Below are 16,414 nucleotides of genomic sequence, written 5' to 3'. Positions count from 1 at the left end.
CCTACAAGATTAAGCGCTACCTCGCAGAAGGAAAGCCCTCATTCTTCACCATTTCTGAAGATGGCACCCTATACTTCAAGGGCCGCCTAGTGGTGCCATGTGCAGAGAAAAACCTGGATATGACACAGGAAGTTATGAAAGAAGCTCATGATACGCCTCTAAGTATCCATCCGGGTAGTACAAAGATGTACCAAGATATCCGTCAAAGATTCTGGTGGTCTAATATGAAGCAAGACATTGCTCGTTATGTTGCTGAGTGTGACGTTTGCCGTCGTATCAAAGCAGAACATCAAAGGCCTGCTGGAACTCTGCAACCTATCTCTATTCCTGAATGGAAATGGGACCATGTTGAGATGGACTTCGTCACTGGATTTCCCAAATCGCAGAAAGGTAATGATGCTATTCTTGTCGTCATTGACCGGCTTTCCAAAGTTGCACATTTTCTGGCGGTCAAAGAAACGATCACTGCTAGCCAGTTGGCAACGCTCTATATGTCCAGGATTGTTTCACTCCACGGTATTCCATTGGTTATCAGCTCAGACCGTGGCAGCTTATTCACTTCAAGATTCTGGGCAAGTTTCCAAGAAGCAATGGGAACTCATCTGTCATTCAGTACTGCGTTTCATCCTCAATCGCAAGGACAAGTTGAACGCGTCAACCAAGTTCTCGAAGACATGCTTCGAGCTTGCGTTATTTCCTTCGGCAAGAAATGGGAGGAATCTCTCCCGTATGCTGAGTTCTCTTATAATAATAGCTATCAAGCTAGTCTGAAGATGGCCCCCTTCGAAGTGTTATATGGACGAAAGTGCCGAACCCCTCTGAACTGGTCAGAAACTGGGGAACGTCCACTCTTCGGTCCGGATATTATCCAAGATGCCGAAGAACAAGTCCGCATTATTCGCGAGAATCTCAAGACTGCTCAGTCACGTCAGAAGAGTCAGTATGACCGTCATCATAAAGACATGGTCTATCAACCTGGCGAAAAGGCTTATCTTCGAGTCACACCTATGAAGGGTGCTCACCGCTTCGGGATCAAGGGCAAACTAGCTCCTCGCTATATTGGCCCATTCACTATTCTCGAAAGGCGTGGAAAAGTGGCATACCAACTGGAACTACCGCCGAACCTTTCTCAGGTTCACGATGTGTTCCATGTGTCACAGCTCCGCCGTTGCTTCAAGGATCCAATCCGAGCTGTGGATCATGAAGTGCTCGAATTACAGCAAGACCTCTCCTATAAGGAGCATCCGGTCCGCATTCTCGACCAAGCTGAACGCCGCACACGTCAGAAGGCGATCAAGTTTCTCAAAGTCCAGTGGTCGCACCATTCTGAAGATGAGGCCACTTGGGAACGAGAGGATCGTCTGCGCGAAGAATACCCCGCACTGTTTCCTTCTACCTCCTAAATCTCGGGACGAGATTTCTTGTAGTGGAGGAGATTTGTAACACCCTGAGAATCATGCTACAGTAACCCCCTGTGATTAAGCTAATCATGTTGCTAAACAGGGCTTGATCACATTTGAACCACACCCCTGTCAAACTCCTAGTTCAAACTTCAAATATAATTAAAGTGAAAAATAAAAGTTTTCAAAACTCAAACAAAAATGTTCTGTGGGTGCTAAATAATACACTGGCAATTATGGTGGAGAAAACTCCTATTTATAAAATGCCTAAATACTTTAAATGAAATAAAACAGAAAAGGAAATAAACAAATAAAAAGAAAACAGAAAACAGAAACAGTCAGAGAAAAAAAAAGGGGAGCAGGCCTTCCCCCCCCACTGGACCCGTGGCCCATCTGCACCGAACCCCCCCGGCCCAAACTGGGCCGCACCCCCGCGCCCCCGGCCCAGCCCACCTCCTCCCTCGCCCCTTCCCTGTTCCCCCGACCGGGTCGGAACAGGGGCGCGCTGCCGCCCGACCCCCTCGCCGGCACCGACGCCGGAGGGGATAAGGTCGCCAGCTCCCCCGCCTCCTCGGGCCTCTCTCCCACTCACCCCCGCGCCTCCCCCTTCCCTCCCCCGGATCCGCGCCGCCCCCCCTCTTCCCCACGCCCGACGCGCTCGCCGCTGTTCCCGTCGTTCTCGCGGCCACCGTGCCCCACTCGCCACCCCGCCGTGTCGTACGACGTCGCCGCCCTCGACTACACCCCCTCCGCCTCTCCGTCGAAGCTCGGAGCCACCGCAACGGCCTCCCCGAGCTCGCCTTCAACCTCGGACGCCGGCGACCCCCCTTCTTCCCCGGCGCCGACCTGCTGCTCCTAAGCACCCACGGGCCTTTCTTGCGCCACGCGGTGAGCTCCTCTACCTCCTCCCCCACTCCGCTAGCTCGCCCACGCTCCCTAGCTTTTCCCCCACGCGCGCCCGAACGCCGCGCCGCGGAGCTCGCCGCCGGCGGGTCTCCGGTGACCAAATGGTCACGGGCTCAAGCTCACAGCGCTCCCCACCGCACGTAGAAGCTCCCCAGCCCCTCCGCTTGCTCGACCGCCTGCCGTAGCCCTGTTTCCGTCGGGCACCCGTGCGCGCCGCCGCCTCCGCCGCTCGCCGGCGCCGATTCCGGCCGAGTCCGGCGAAGCCCCGGCCACCCCTGGATGCGGCGCTGCGAGTTCTTTCGAATGGGCCTAGCCCCGTTCCTCCCCGAGCCCCGTAGCGCAATTCCGGCCAACTCCGGCGAGGGACCGCCGCGGTTTTGGTCGCCGGAGTTGCGCCGGCGCCGGCCGCCGACGTGGCACACCTGGGGCCACCCCCTGGGTCACTGCCAGTGGCCCCCACGGGCCCCAGTTGACTGGGTTGACCCAGTCAACTGCTGACTGGGCAGGCCCAGTCACTGACATGCGGGCCCCGCCGCAAAAATTAAAAAAAGAAAATGTTTTATAAATAAAAATAATTAGTTTAATTAATCTCTCACTGACAGGTGGGCCCAGTAGTTAATTAACTAAAAACTAATTAGTTTAATCCTCTGTTAACCCACTGTCTATGACAGGTGGGTCCCCCTTGTCAGTTTGACCAGTCAACCCGGACTGTTGACCGCTGACGTCACTCATACGTCATGCTGACGTCATATCCCTTTTTCTGTTAATTAAATAATTCCAGAAATTCAAATAAACTTTGAAAATTCATATCTTTTAAACCGTAACTCGGATGAAAATGTTTTCTATATGAAAGTTGCTCAGAACGACGAGACGAATCCGGATACGCAGTCCGTGCGTCCACCACACCTCCCTAACCTATCGAACTCGCAACTTTCCCCCTCCGGTCCTTCTGTCCGAAAACGCAAAACATCGGGAATACTTTCCCGGATGTTCCCCCCCTTCACCGGTACCACCTACTGTCGCGTTAGGACACCCCTAGCACCGCTCACTGTCATGTCACGCATCGTCATGCTTGTGTTTGCATTGTATTTACTGTTTCTTCCCCCTCTTCTCTCCGGTAGACTACGAGACCGACACTGCTGCTGCCCAGTTCGACTACGGAGTCGACGACCCCTCCTACTTGCCAGAGCAACCAGGCAAGCCCCCCCTTGATCACCAGATATCGCCTACTCTCCTCTATACTGCTTGCATTAGAGTAGTGTAGCATGTTACTACTTTCGGTTAATCCTATTCTGTTGCATAGCCTGTCATTGTTGCTACAGTTGTTTCCCTTACCTGCTACCCTACTGCTTAGTATAGGATGCTAGTTTTCCATCAGTGGCCCTACATTCTTGTCCGTCTGCTGTGCTATACTATCGGGCCGTGATCACCTGGGCGGTGGACACGGGCATATACTTATATATTATATACATGACACCTGAGATGACTAAAGTCGGGTCGGCTCGTAGGAGTACCCGCAAGTGGATCTTTGTGGCGAAGCGACAGGGCAGGTTGAGACCGCCTAGGTGAGAGGTGGGCCTGGCCCTGGTCGGCGTTCGCGAATACTTAACACGCTTAACGAGATCTTGGTATTTGATCTGAGTCTGGCCATTTGGTCTATACGCACTAACCATCTACGTGGGAGTAGTTATGGGTATCCCGACGTCGTGGTATCAGCCGAAGCTCTTTTGACGTCAGCGACTGAGTGGCGCGCGCCGTGTTGGACCGCTTTGACGTAACCGCCGTGATCGTGTGGGTTGCTAGGTCTGCTCGCGGCCGCGTTCGCAACGTGCAGGTGTGCTTAGGGCGATGGGCCCAGACCCCTGCGCGCATAGGTTTAGACCGGCGTGCTGACCTCTCTGTTGAGCCTAGGTGGGGCTGCGACGTGTTGATCTTACGAGGCCGGGCATGACCCAGGAAAGTGTGTCCGGCCAAATGGGATCGAGCGTGTTGGGTTATGTGGTGCACCCCTGCAGGGAAGTTTATCTATTCGAATAGCCGTGTTCCTCGGTAAAAGGACGACCCGGAGTTGTACCTTGACCTTATGACAACTAGAACTGGATACTGAATAAAATACACCCTTCCAAGTGCCAGATACAACCCGGTGATCGCTCTCTAACAGGGAGACGAGGAGGGGATTGCCGGGTAGGATTATGCTATGCGATGCTACTTGGAGGACTTCACTCTATTCTCTTCTATATGCTGCAAGATGGAGATGACCAGAAGCGTAGTCTTCGACAGGACTAGCTATCCCCCTTTTAATTCTGGCATTCTGCAGTTCAGTCCACTGATATGCCCCTTTACACATATACCCATGCATATGTAGTGTAGCTCCTTGCTTGCGAGTACTTTGGATGAGTACTCACGGTTGCTTCTCTCCCTCTTTTTCCCCCCTTTCCTTTCTATCTGGTTGTCGCAACCAGATGTTGGAGTCCAGGAGCCAGACGCCACCGTCGACGACGACTCCCACGGCACTGGAGGTGCCTACTACTACGTGCAGGCCGCTGACGACGACCAGGAGTAGTTAGGAGGTCCCAGGCAGGAGGCCTTGCCTCTTCGATCGTTGCTACTTTTGTGCTAGCCTTCTTAAGGCAAAACTTGTTTAACTTATGTCTGTACTCAGATATTGTTGCTTCCGCTGACTCGTCTATGATCGAGCACTTGTATTCGAGCCCTCGAGGCCCCTGGCTTGTATTATGATGCTTGTATGACTTATTTATGTTTTAGAGTTGTGTTGTGATATCTTCCCGTGAGTCCCTGATCTTGGTCGTACACATTTGCGTGCATGATTAGTGTACGGTCAAATCGGGGGCGTCACAATCCGGATGACTCTGAGTAGTAAACCGGATTCGTATAGTAGAGTAGTTATTTGGAATAGCTCCAAGTAGCGCGTGTAGCTGCATCTACAAGATGACATAGAGATTTGTAAAGCACACACGGATCTGAAAGGTTCAGACCCGTTGACTAGTAACCTCTCTCACAAGCGAGATATGAACAAACCCCATGGGTGTTGGATTCATTACAATCACATAGTGATGTGAACTAGATTATTGACTCTAGTGCAAGTGGGAGACTGTTGGAAATATGCCCTAGAGGCAATAATAAAATGGTTATTATTGTATTTCGTTGTTCATGATAATTGTCTATTGTTCATGCTATAATTGTATTAACTGGAAACCGTAATACATGTGTGAATACATAGACCACAACATGTCCCTAGTAAGCCTCTAGTTGACTAGCTCGTTGATAAATAGATGGTTATGGGTTTCCTGACCATGGACATTGGATGTCATTGATAACGGGATCACATCATTAGGAGAATGATGTGGTGGACAAGACCCAATCCTAAGCATAGCACAAGATCGTGTAGTTCGTTTGCTAAGAGCTTTTCTAATGTCAAGTATCGTTTCCTTAGACCATGAGATTGTGCAACTCCTAGATACCGTAGGAATGCTTTGGGTGTACCAAACGTCACAACGTAACTGGGTGGCTATAAAGGTGCACTATAGGTATCTACGAAAGTGTCTGTTGGGTTGGCACGAATCGAGACTGGGATTTGTCACTCCGTATGACAGAGAGGTATCTCTGGGCCCACTCGGTAATGCATCATCATAATGAGCTCAATATGACTAAGGAGTTAGCCACGGGATCATGCGTTACGGAACGAGTAAAGAGACTTGCCGGTAACAAGACTGAACGAGGTATTGGGATACCGACGATCGAATCTCGGGCAAGCAACATGCCGATAGACAAAGGGAATTGTATACGGGATTGATTGAATCCCCGACATCGTGGTTCATCCGATGAGATCATCGTGGAACATGTGGGAGCCAATATGGGTATCCAGATCCCGCTATTGGTTATTGGCCGGAGAGGTGTCTCGGTCATGTCTGCATGGTTCCCGAACCCGTAGGGTCTACACACTTAAGGTTCGGTGACGCTAGAGTTGTTATGGGAAATAGTATGTGGTTACCGAAGGTTGTTCGGAGTCCCGGATGAGATCCCGGACATCATGAGGAGTTCCGGAATGGTCCGGCGGTGAAGATCGATATATTGGACGAAGGGTATTGGAGTCCGGAAGTGTTCCGAGGGTACCAGGCTATGGCCAGCATGACCGAAAGGTGTTTCGGGAGCCCCGGCAAGTGTTGGAGGGCCTCATGGGCCAAAGGGGAAGGGGCAAACCAGCCCACTAAGGGGTGGTGCGCCCCCCACACCCTTTCCCACGTTACTTGGGGTGGTGGGGCGCCTCCACCTGGCTTGGGAGGCAAGCCTCCACCTGCTTGGCTTGGGCGGCAAGTCTCCCTAGGATTTTCCCTAGGGAGATCCAATCTGCTTGGCCGCCGCCCCCTAGGGGAAACCCTAGGGCGCCTCCCCCTCTCCCCTTGCCCCTATATATAGTGGAGGGGTGGGAGGGCAGCCTCACCTCTTCCCTGGCGCAGCCCTCCCTCCTCATACACCTCCTCCTCCTCCGTAGTGCTTAGCGAAGCACTGCCGGAGAACCACGAGCTCCATTGCCACCACGCCGTCGTGCTGCTGGAGTTCTCCCTCAACTTCTCCTCTCCCCTTGCTGGATCAGGAAGGAGGAGACGTCCCCGGGCTGTACGTGTGTTGAACGCGGAGGTGCCGTCCGTTCGGCGCTAGATCGGATCTTCCGTGATTTGAATCGCCGCGAGTACGACTCCACCAACCGCGTTCTTGTAACGCTTCCGCTTAGCGATCTTCAAGGGTACGAAGATGCACTCCCTCTCTCTCGTTGCTAGCATCTCCTAGATTGATCTTGGTGACACGTAGGAAAATTTTGAATTATTGCTACGTTCCCCAACATCAACAACATCAACAACTCTAGTGTTGCAGAAGAGGCCTAGGCTCCTTCCGATCTCAACGACAATAGTCTTGCTGTCCTCACCATGCTGGTGACAGGCGTGGACGATGCCAGCAACAACCTCGAGGTGATCGACAAACAAAACCTACAGATCTCCCGCCACCAACAGCGGGAGCGTACCCTCCTACTTTAGCGGCAAACCGAGTTGCTAGCATCAAGGGAGCCTGTCCGGACTCGGAACAAGCCTTGCATAAGATCTAGCAAGGTGGCCAAGATGGACATTGGCTGGAAGGCGCACGCAGGCATCGAGGGGCGTGGCGCACGTGAACTGGATGACCTACTTTAGCCCGGCTCATAATCTCATGATTGCAACCTCAGAACTTGACGACATCTAGCGCTCAGAACGCCATCCCTCCCGGGAATTTTTTGAAGGAGTCAAGAATACGCTCCAGGAGGCCCCACCAAGATCGCTGCCGTCCACCCAGAATCCCTCTGCAGCCAGGTACCCTTCGCCCCCTCCCCCCCCCCTTGACGGCGTCCATGGAGGACACCATGCCCGGCGAGTGTTCGGTCAAATTCCATTGATCTTTTTTGTTGAACTGGTTGTTGTTTTCTAGAGTACTCGGTGAGGGAGGATGAGTTGCTCTGTGAGGTGTGGTCGGCCGTATCTGCGGACTTTATAGGCAGGAACTCAAGGGCTCGATCTTTTGGCAGCGCATGCATGGTTCGTTTCATGTGCAAAAGAACTTTGCGCCCTACAACATGCACATCATCCGTCAATGCAATGTAAAGTCGATATCACATTGATGATACACCATCTGAACTCTCTCGTAGAGTTTTGCGGGGCGGCTGAACAAGTGAAGACACTGTGGCCATCATCGACCATGGAGATCCACAAAATTCTATCTAATATTTTAGATAGAAGAAATTTCTTATATCTAAAATATTAGAAAGAATGTACCTTCTATCCAAATCCAATTTGTGTCGATAAAATAAATCCAAATTTTGGTAGTAGATGAATAACTGCAAATTTGTGTGTGTACGAGATTAGAATAACTTCAAAATAACTGAAATGATGTTTTATTTTTCCTGATTAGAAAAGTACATGAAAAAGATAGGAGGTAGATGTTTTTTTTGGGGATTTATGGTTAAAGAGAAAAAGAAGAAAACATGGGTTCTGCTGAATTTCAAGTGTTTAGTTTCACCAATAAGATACGGAGACTTGCTTCACATACACAAAAAAGATTTTTCATCGGAAAGAGATCTATGAAGATTTTTGGGAAAACGTCGGATTGTAAGCTTTGTTTCATGTTGCTATACATGTTTGTTAATTCATTCGTTCACTCAACGTTGCTCTCATGTTGTAAAGATTGCACATGCTGCCAGATGTACTACATGATCGAAGGCAGACAATCTACACATATACATTGTTGGATGAAACTCAATGGTAGTATCTAGTATGTGTGGGAAGGCTTGTGCCGGTTTTGACTACTATCATTGAATTTGGAATCGATGAATTCAACAAACTTGTTAAACATCCGGTTATCTCAGATGTAATATTTACAATTGAACTATTGTTGTACTAGAGAATATTTGCATGTTATTTATGGATGAACTGTGCAATTTTCTATAACTATTTTGAGCTTGCAGACTTAAAAAAAAAAGAGGCGGAAGTTTAGGGGGCATGGTTGGAAGGCCGGCTCCCGTATCATTGTTTGTGGACTGGTCTTCACTGGTCCACAAACAGATGCGGTGTCCGATTTGAGGGTCAGCTGGAGATGCCCTTAGTACTATTTGATGCCTCTTTATCAATATTATCATGTTGTGTTAGTCACTTGGCATTGTTACCTATCAATTATGGCTTCATGACATCTCAAATGGAGCTTATGGATATGACTTGAGTTCATATGTTTCACTTGTTATCTCCACGGATACGCCTTTGCCTGCCTTCGTCGCCCTGGAGTCCGATGGGATCTCTCTGCCAAGTGCTAAAAAGCACCATATATCAAAATGTTAGAAGTATATAATGGGATTAAAGATAGAGATTAAAGAGACAAAGATAGAATACGTTTAACATGTACTACTTCTCTTGTACTCCAAATCTTTGGCAATATGTACTGCAATATATTGTACTAGTGTTAGATCAATTACAACAGAATGCAACATAAAATATTTGATTTAGAGTGCGGCGTTTCTGCTCCCAAGCTCATCTGCACTCCACTGACGAAAAAAATCAAAACAAATACTAAAAAAATTCAAACAATTCCAATTTTTTGTGTGGTAGATAAGTTTATGCGTGAGGTACGCTCATTTGAACATCTAAGCAACTCTCAGCAAAAAAGACAAATTCAGGGTCTGTAAAAAAATTCACTGTTCGCACACTGTTCTGACCCGATTTGTTTTTTTGCTGAGAGCTGCTCAGATGTTCAAATAAGTTGAAATTTGAAGCGAACCTCACGCATATAATTGTCTATCACACATTTTTTTGAAGTTTTTTGATTTTTTTTTTAGTATTTGTTTTGATTCTTTTTCTGAGCGGGTGCAGATGAGCTTGGGCACCGAATTGAGTTTTTGATTTAGCTTATCTGTACTGTTCACAAACCAAGCTATATATTCTCTGTCCTCTCAGATGCTACAGAGCTGCAAACAGAGTATGATTGTATATATGTGGTGTGCAGTGTGCTTGTACGACATAAAACCTAAGTTAAAGTTAGCGCCGCTCGTGGCATACACACGCATGGTCACGCCTCACCAACGAATAAGAAGCATCATAGAGAAGTTCTGGAATGAGGAGTTGTTCTACTTCCAGAACGTTCAGCTACTACTCCCGCGCATCCCGCTGAAGCGGCCACAAGACAAGACGGGCACTGGCAGCTCCACTGTGCAGCTCTGACACGAGGGGAACGTAAGAGGCAGAGGATAGGCCCATTCCCACGGCCATCGCGCTCGCTCTCTAGAACATCCCGCCACGTGTCCATCCCATGGCTGATGGCTTCCCTCCATTTGAGTTTTGACCACTGCACCGCCAACTCCCTCCGCCTCCTATAAATTCCACTCCCAGCCCCGAACCCAAGCTCCTCAAACCCACCTCCCTCCCACTCCTCAGCTCAGTTTGAGCTTGTCACTCGCAGCTCCGTACATAGTACAACGTAGGACAAGAAACCATCTCAATTCTCGATCTAGCTCGAGAGCCTTGATCAGCTACACAACTGGCAATGGCGTCGTCTATCACTGCTCCGGCCGCTGCCCCCGGCAGCGTCGTCAGGCCACCGGCTAAGGTCGCCCCTAACGATCCCCGCAAGAACGCCGATGGCTCTGCTGTTGTCACTTGGAAGGGCCCAATGCGAGCGGCTCCCGCGCGGAAAAAGTGGCCCAACCCGTTCCAGCGCATGGTGGCAGCTGCGTTGGACGCGGTGGAGGACAGGCTTGTCGCCGGCATCCTCGAGCGCAAGCACCCGCTGCCGCGAACGGTGGATCCGGCCGTGCAGATCGCCGGTAACTACGCGCCGGTGGGGGAGCTTCCACCCGCCGGGCCGGAGGACCTCCCTGTCGTGTCAGGCCGCGTCCCGGCGTGCCTCGAAGGCGTGTACGTCCGCAACGGCGCCAACCCGCTCCACGCGCCGCGCGCTGGCCACCACCTGTTCGACGGCGACGGGATGCTCCACGCCGTACGCCTAGGCGGTGGCCGTGCCGAGTCCTACGCGTGCCGGTTCACGGAGACGGCAAGGCTTCGGCAGGAGCGCGAGATTGGCCGCCCCATTTTCCCCAAGGCTATCGGCGAGCTCCACGGCCACTCTGGCGTGGCGCGGCTGGCGCTCTTTGGGGCAAGGTCGCTCTGTGGCGTGGTCGACGCGTCTCAAGGGATCGGTGTCGCCAACGCTGGGCTGGTGTACCACGACGGCCGCCTCCTCGCCATGTCCGAGGACGACCTCCCCTACCACGTTCGCGTCACCCCCGATGGCGACCTTGAGACGGTCGGCCGCTACGACTTCAATGGGCAGCTCGATGGCGCCATGATCGCGCACCCCAAGCTCGACCCGGCCACCGGCGAGCTTTTTGCGCTCAGCTACAATGTTGTCTCGAAACCTTACCTCAAGTACTTGTACTTCACAGCCGACGGGCACAAATCCCACGACGTCGATATCCCGGTCGACGAGCCACCAATGATCCACGACTTTGCCGTCACCGAGAACTACGCCGTCGTCCCTGACCAGCAGATCGTTTTCAAGCTCCAAGAGATGGTGCTAGGCGGCTCGCCGGTGGTGTACGACAAGAACAAGACGGCGCGGTTCGGCGTGCTGCCGAAGCGCGCTGCCAACGCTTTGGAGCTCCGGTGGGTGGAGGTCCCCGACTGCTTCTGCTTCCATCTCTGGAACGCGTGGGGGGGCGAGGCCACCGGTGAGATCGTAGTCATTGGGTCCTGCATGACACCGCCGGACGCCGTGTTCAACGAGTCACCGGACCAGGAGCAGAGCTTCCGCAGCGTGCTCTCGGAGATACGCCTCGACCCGCGCACCGGTACGTCCCGCCGCCGCGCCGTGCTGCGGGAGGCCGACCAGGTGAACCTTGAGGCCGGCATGGTGAACCGGCAGCTCCTGGGGAGGAAGACGCGGTATGCCTACCTCGCCATCGCTGAGCCGTGGCCCAGGGTTTCCGGTTTCGCCAAGGTGGACCTCGAGTCCGGCACGGCGGAGAAGTTCACCTACGGCGAGGGTCGGTACGGCGGTGAGCCCTGCTTCGTGCCGCACGCGGATGGCTCCGGCGCGGAGGACGACGGGTACGTGCTCTGCTTCGTGCACGACGAGAGCCGCGGTAGCGCCGACGGCACGTCGTCGGAGCTACTGGTTGTCAACGCCCGGGACTTGCGCTCGGAGGCCACTGTAGAGCTGCCGGGGCGCGTGCCGTACGGATTCCACGGCACGTTCATCACCGCCACGGAGCTGCAGCGACAGGCCCAGCTATAGCTAGCTAGCTACTCGTAGCTAGCAGTGACATAGAAAACGAATTAGGTAGACTTACAGCACTTTTTTTTTGGGTATATACAATTACTTAAGTTTGTAACTGAAAAGTTTTTGTGATTAATTAGGTCACTTGAACTATATACGCCCGTGGGTACTGATTTTTTTTAAAAAAATTGATGATAATTAGCAAAAATGCCCGTGCGTTGCAACGGGAGAAACAAAAAAGCTCATGCGTTGCAATGGAGCATACATAATCTAGTTTTATGGATACAACACATGTGCCAGCACTGTATGCCTAGTGCAGGAGGTTGGCATGATGCAGACAAGCAAGAGACTTTGATTCATTATGTTTCTTCTCCTCATTTGCGCATTGTGGGAGGGCGTGTAAGGAGAACATTAGTGAGGACGAACAATTACATGTGAGCAATCGGACTACTTGGAGGGTGACCCGTTGGTGGCATGTATCAACCAAACCACCTTCATCTGTCAGACTCCTGAAATCTCACAAAATAGATGGAGAGATGGACAAAGAAATGAAGGAAGATAGATAGTGTAAAGATAGGATTTTCATCATATTTCATCCTATGAATTAAGCAATTAAAATCAAAAAGGTTGCTCTGAATTCTAGTCTTTCAAACGTCATGCAAAAAGTATTGGTAAACATGATAATATTTAAATTGAGCCATCCTATCTCAAGTAGCCACTAATGCGTTTACGCTCCTAGCACATATAGGCCCCAATTTATTTCTGTGTCACGTCCCATTCAATTTAGTACGACCACACACACATATATAAGCCTCTTCTCCTTCCTTATTTACCCACGAATTAGCCTCTCTATTTCCACACACACACATATATAAGCCTCTTCTCCTTATTTACCCACGAATTAGCCTCTCTATTTCCTTATCAGTATAGCCCATGAATCAGCCTCTCTCTTTTCTTCCTTATTTTTGCCACGTCCTTCTAATTTCCTTCCTTACTAGTATAGCCCACGAATTAACCTCTCTATTTCCTTCCTTATTTCTGCCACATCCCGTTTGATTCCTTAGACGGCTTCGTGATACCTAGGAAACTCGAGGCATATATAAATTGGGTGGATTGGGTGTAAGAGTGCGAGGTGGGACTAATTTAACACGTAAATCAACATTAACTCGAACACGTAACAGAAGCTAGGTTGGTTGGCTTAGTTAATAAGTACTCAACAATGGGAGGTCTAGAGTTCAATTCCGTTTACCGGCAATTATTTTTACCTCATACCGCCGGGCCGCCAGAAACCTTAGATGGGCCAATAATTTGCCTATTACAGTCCTCACAAATTCATAACAAAAAAAATCGAATATCTGCGATGGCTTATTAGAGGTAACTAATACTATGATAATGCAAGTTGATGGTAGTCCACATGGTATAGATGTGACGTATTTATCCTTAGGTCTCAAGTTCGATCCCTAGCGTATTCTAATATGTTTTTGCGGTTTTGTATTTGATTGATGGTGTGCTGGTGGAGTGGAGCAGGCCCAGCCGAAGCCCAATTAGATGTTGTGTGGTCCAGGCCAGAAGCCTAAAGTCAGTAGTGCGCAAAGAAGAATAGTACCACCTCGTAGGACTGGCCAAGAGGAAGTTGGGGCGGTGCCAGGCGAGGTGCGCCCCTTTCACTTTCTTATTTGCAATGTGTATTTGCATTTGCATAATGAACAGTTTCCTTGTTTCATTCACAATATGACATGGATGGTAAGCATACATCTGCATCCTCATCAGTATATCAGCAGATTAGTTACAAATACGACTACACAACATCACAATGTACAATTTAACTTTGTTCTTCAGAACCCATCACTGAATTGCAGTTATCTGCACATGGAGACATGCAGTCTTAACCACTAAGCCTCCTCTTGGATTCACAGATGTAAGCACAAGTGATGACGGCAACCACAACCATGAAGAGAGTGGTAGTTCTCATGAAAGACCTCTTGGCTTTGTCTCTGCATCTCCACGCCAATAGAGAAGTGCAAGAAGGCGTGAACTGTCAGACATAAGATGATTCCCAATTCTGCATACAAATTAGCAAATCAACCAAATCATCAACTTTAGGCTCAGTCCAGTCAAGCCTTTGATCACCACTTTCTGCAGACAGTACAATGATGATTCACTTAGTAAATAACGATGAGGATAATCAACATATTCTGTCCTTCTGATGCGGGTAAAAAGTGAAGAACAAAGTAAGAATAATACAACCAAAAAAATACAACTGGCACTTGCAGTAGGTTCAGAAGCTTCACTCTCAAGTACAGATGAATTCGAGGAATATTAAATGCAGTGCTATTAACTTTTACCTTTATCCAAATTGTCATCACATAGATACAATTTAATTATCTCCTCGTTTGGGTAAAACTTCTCAGCAGCTAATCTTTTGCACACCTTGATTTGGAATTCACATGTCTTCTCTATGCTTTCAGATCATGTGCCTAAAATTGATCCCAAGAAAGATACTATTAATAAAGAGAATTAAGATCCATAAACCATTTAAAGGGAAGGAAGAAGCATTGTATACTATATTTTGTTTGATTGGATAGGAAACATGAGAAGCATTATGAACAAGTCAACAAACTATTTTTTTTGTAGAATTCAATAAAGATAATGGATACAGTATGCAGGTACAAATTAGCAGCTGAGGGTAGTGCTATCAAACAACCTTTGACAGGATTAAGGAGCATTTTTTATCCAAATCAGGCATTGTAAATTATACGATACACGTGTTCTGAACTATGGGATACACACTGAAACAAACAGTATTAAGAAAGCCGAGAAGGCTATGTTTTACAGTAGATCAAGTGAGATTACCTTTTCATATGAAACCAACTAATTTTTCCATATAATATTCTAGTGAATCCACCAAGCAATAATTGCATCCAGCGATGATTTTTCTTGCTATATCAGGGTGACCACAATGTGAGTAGTGAGGCGATCTCGTAACTCGTGGGCTCTTTGTTGATGGTGATGCTAGATCATCAACATGGCATTGTCAAATACTTCTAGGAATGGATAGATTCCTTTACCAATTTCATGCAATCTGAAGAAGCAGAAATAAAATCACATTGTGCAGCATGTGGGCGCCGGCGTGTGCATCGTCCGTTGAGCCTGGTGCAGTGGGTCTGCACAAATGTGAGCATTGTCCGATTGACTATGGTGCAGCCAGAAGTAGAAATAAGTAATCTTCTCCCTCGTCGACGATGGTGCAGTGGGTCTGCACCAACGTGAGCATCGTCCGGTTCTCATTAAGCCCATTGGCAACATGTGGGAGCCGGCGACGCAATGAAGCTCGATGCCCGGTCCCCGGAGGCGGCAGAGTCTCAGCAAACCACCGGGCATGTTGCGCAGAACGACAACGAGAGGTTGTTCCAATGGAGCTGCTCCCTTATCGAGCTCGTGCCGGGAAGCACCACGAAGGAAATGATCGGGTGACGGCAGGGCGTGCAATGGCACCTGCAGGGTTCGCCAACGTGTAGCTGGTCAAGCAAAGGTACAGGGCAATCTCGTGCAGAACTCATGTTTTCATCCCGCACAGGAGAAATGTTTCACTGTAAGGATAGCTTTCACTAGCGGGTAGTGCGCGGCGGCACGCCGTGCCACATGGATTGATAAGCAATTTATTTTTTTGTCATTTTTGGCAAGTCATTCCAAGACTTGATTCATTGCAAAGTAGTTCATACAAGGAAAGGGTAGGCGGCACACCGCGTCTCGTCTATAAATAACAGTGTATATTAATGTATGGCGTATGAATATTTTGTTATTGGTGTTGTTGTCTCCTTTTCTTTATTCGAGGGAAGAAGGTTTGTATGTTTAAAGTACTGTTTGTGTTTTGCTTTGATGAAAATTGTGAGATTTTTTTATCTACCGGTTTGATCAATTGGATGATTATGAATATTTATATTATATATAGTCTTGGCCCTCTTGTCCTTTGAACCTAGACGAAGGGAATACATTTTGTATGGAACATATATATGGACGATCAAAAATGAATAAAAATAATATTTAAATACTACCCTTCAAACATGTATGTATCTCGGCTATACTTTAGATTAATGTTTGATGTCCCGTGCATTTTCCCATACCATGCAAGAATCCATGTATTTAAAGATCAGCTGCGTACATATTCTAGACTTGTTATATGAAACATATATGCAAGATGTATGCATCATGAATCCACTTGTGTATTTATTTGCCCTAACTCCCCAAGAGGTATTTAATTAACCATCCAGATATTTAAAGATTATGTACACCATTCATAT

At 48.9% G+C, this 16,414-nt stretch overlaps 1 protein-coding gene across 1 annotated transcript; it reads left to right on the top strand.

Moving 5' to 3' along the window:
- Nucleotides 1-10,382: 10,382 nt before the first annotated feature.
- Nucleotides 10,383-12,131, top strand: LOC123055773 (9-cis-epoxycarotenoid dioxygenase NCED4, chloroplastic-like). The gene has a single exon (XM_044479639.1). The coding sequence runs from the start codon at nt 10,383-10,385 to the stop codon at nt 12,129-12,131; it is 1,749 nt and encodes a 582-aa protein (XP_044335574.1).
- Nucleotides 12,132-16,414: the final 4,283 nt, after the last annotated feature.

The sequence above is a fragment of the Triticum aestivum genome, chromosome 2D (assembly GCF_018294505.1).
Source record: "Triticum aestivum cultivar Chinese Spring chromosome 2D, IWGSC CS RefSeq v2.1, whole genome shotgun sequence".
Lineage (NCBI taxonomy): Eukaryota > Viridiplantae > Streptophyta > Magnoliopsida > Poales > Poaceae > Triticum > Triticum aestivum.
The sequence above is the reverse complement of the archived record's forward strand: the minus strand, read 5'-3'. Positions and strand labels throughout refer to the sequence as shown.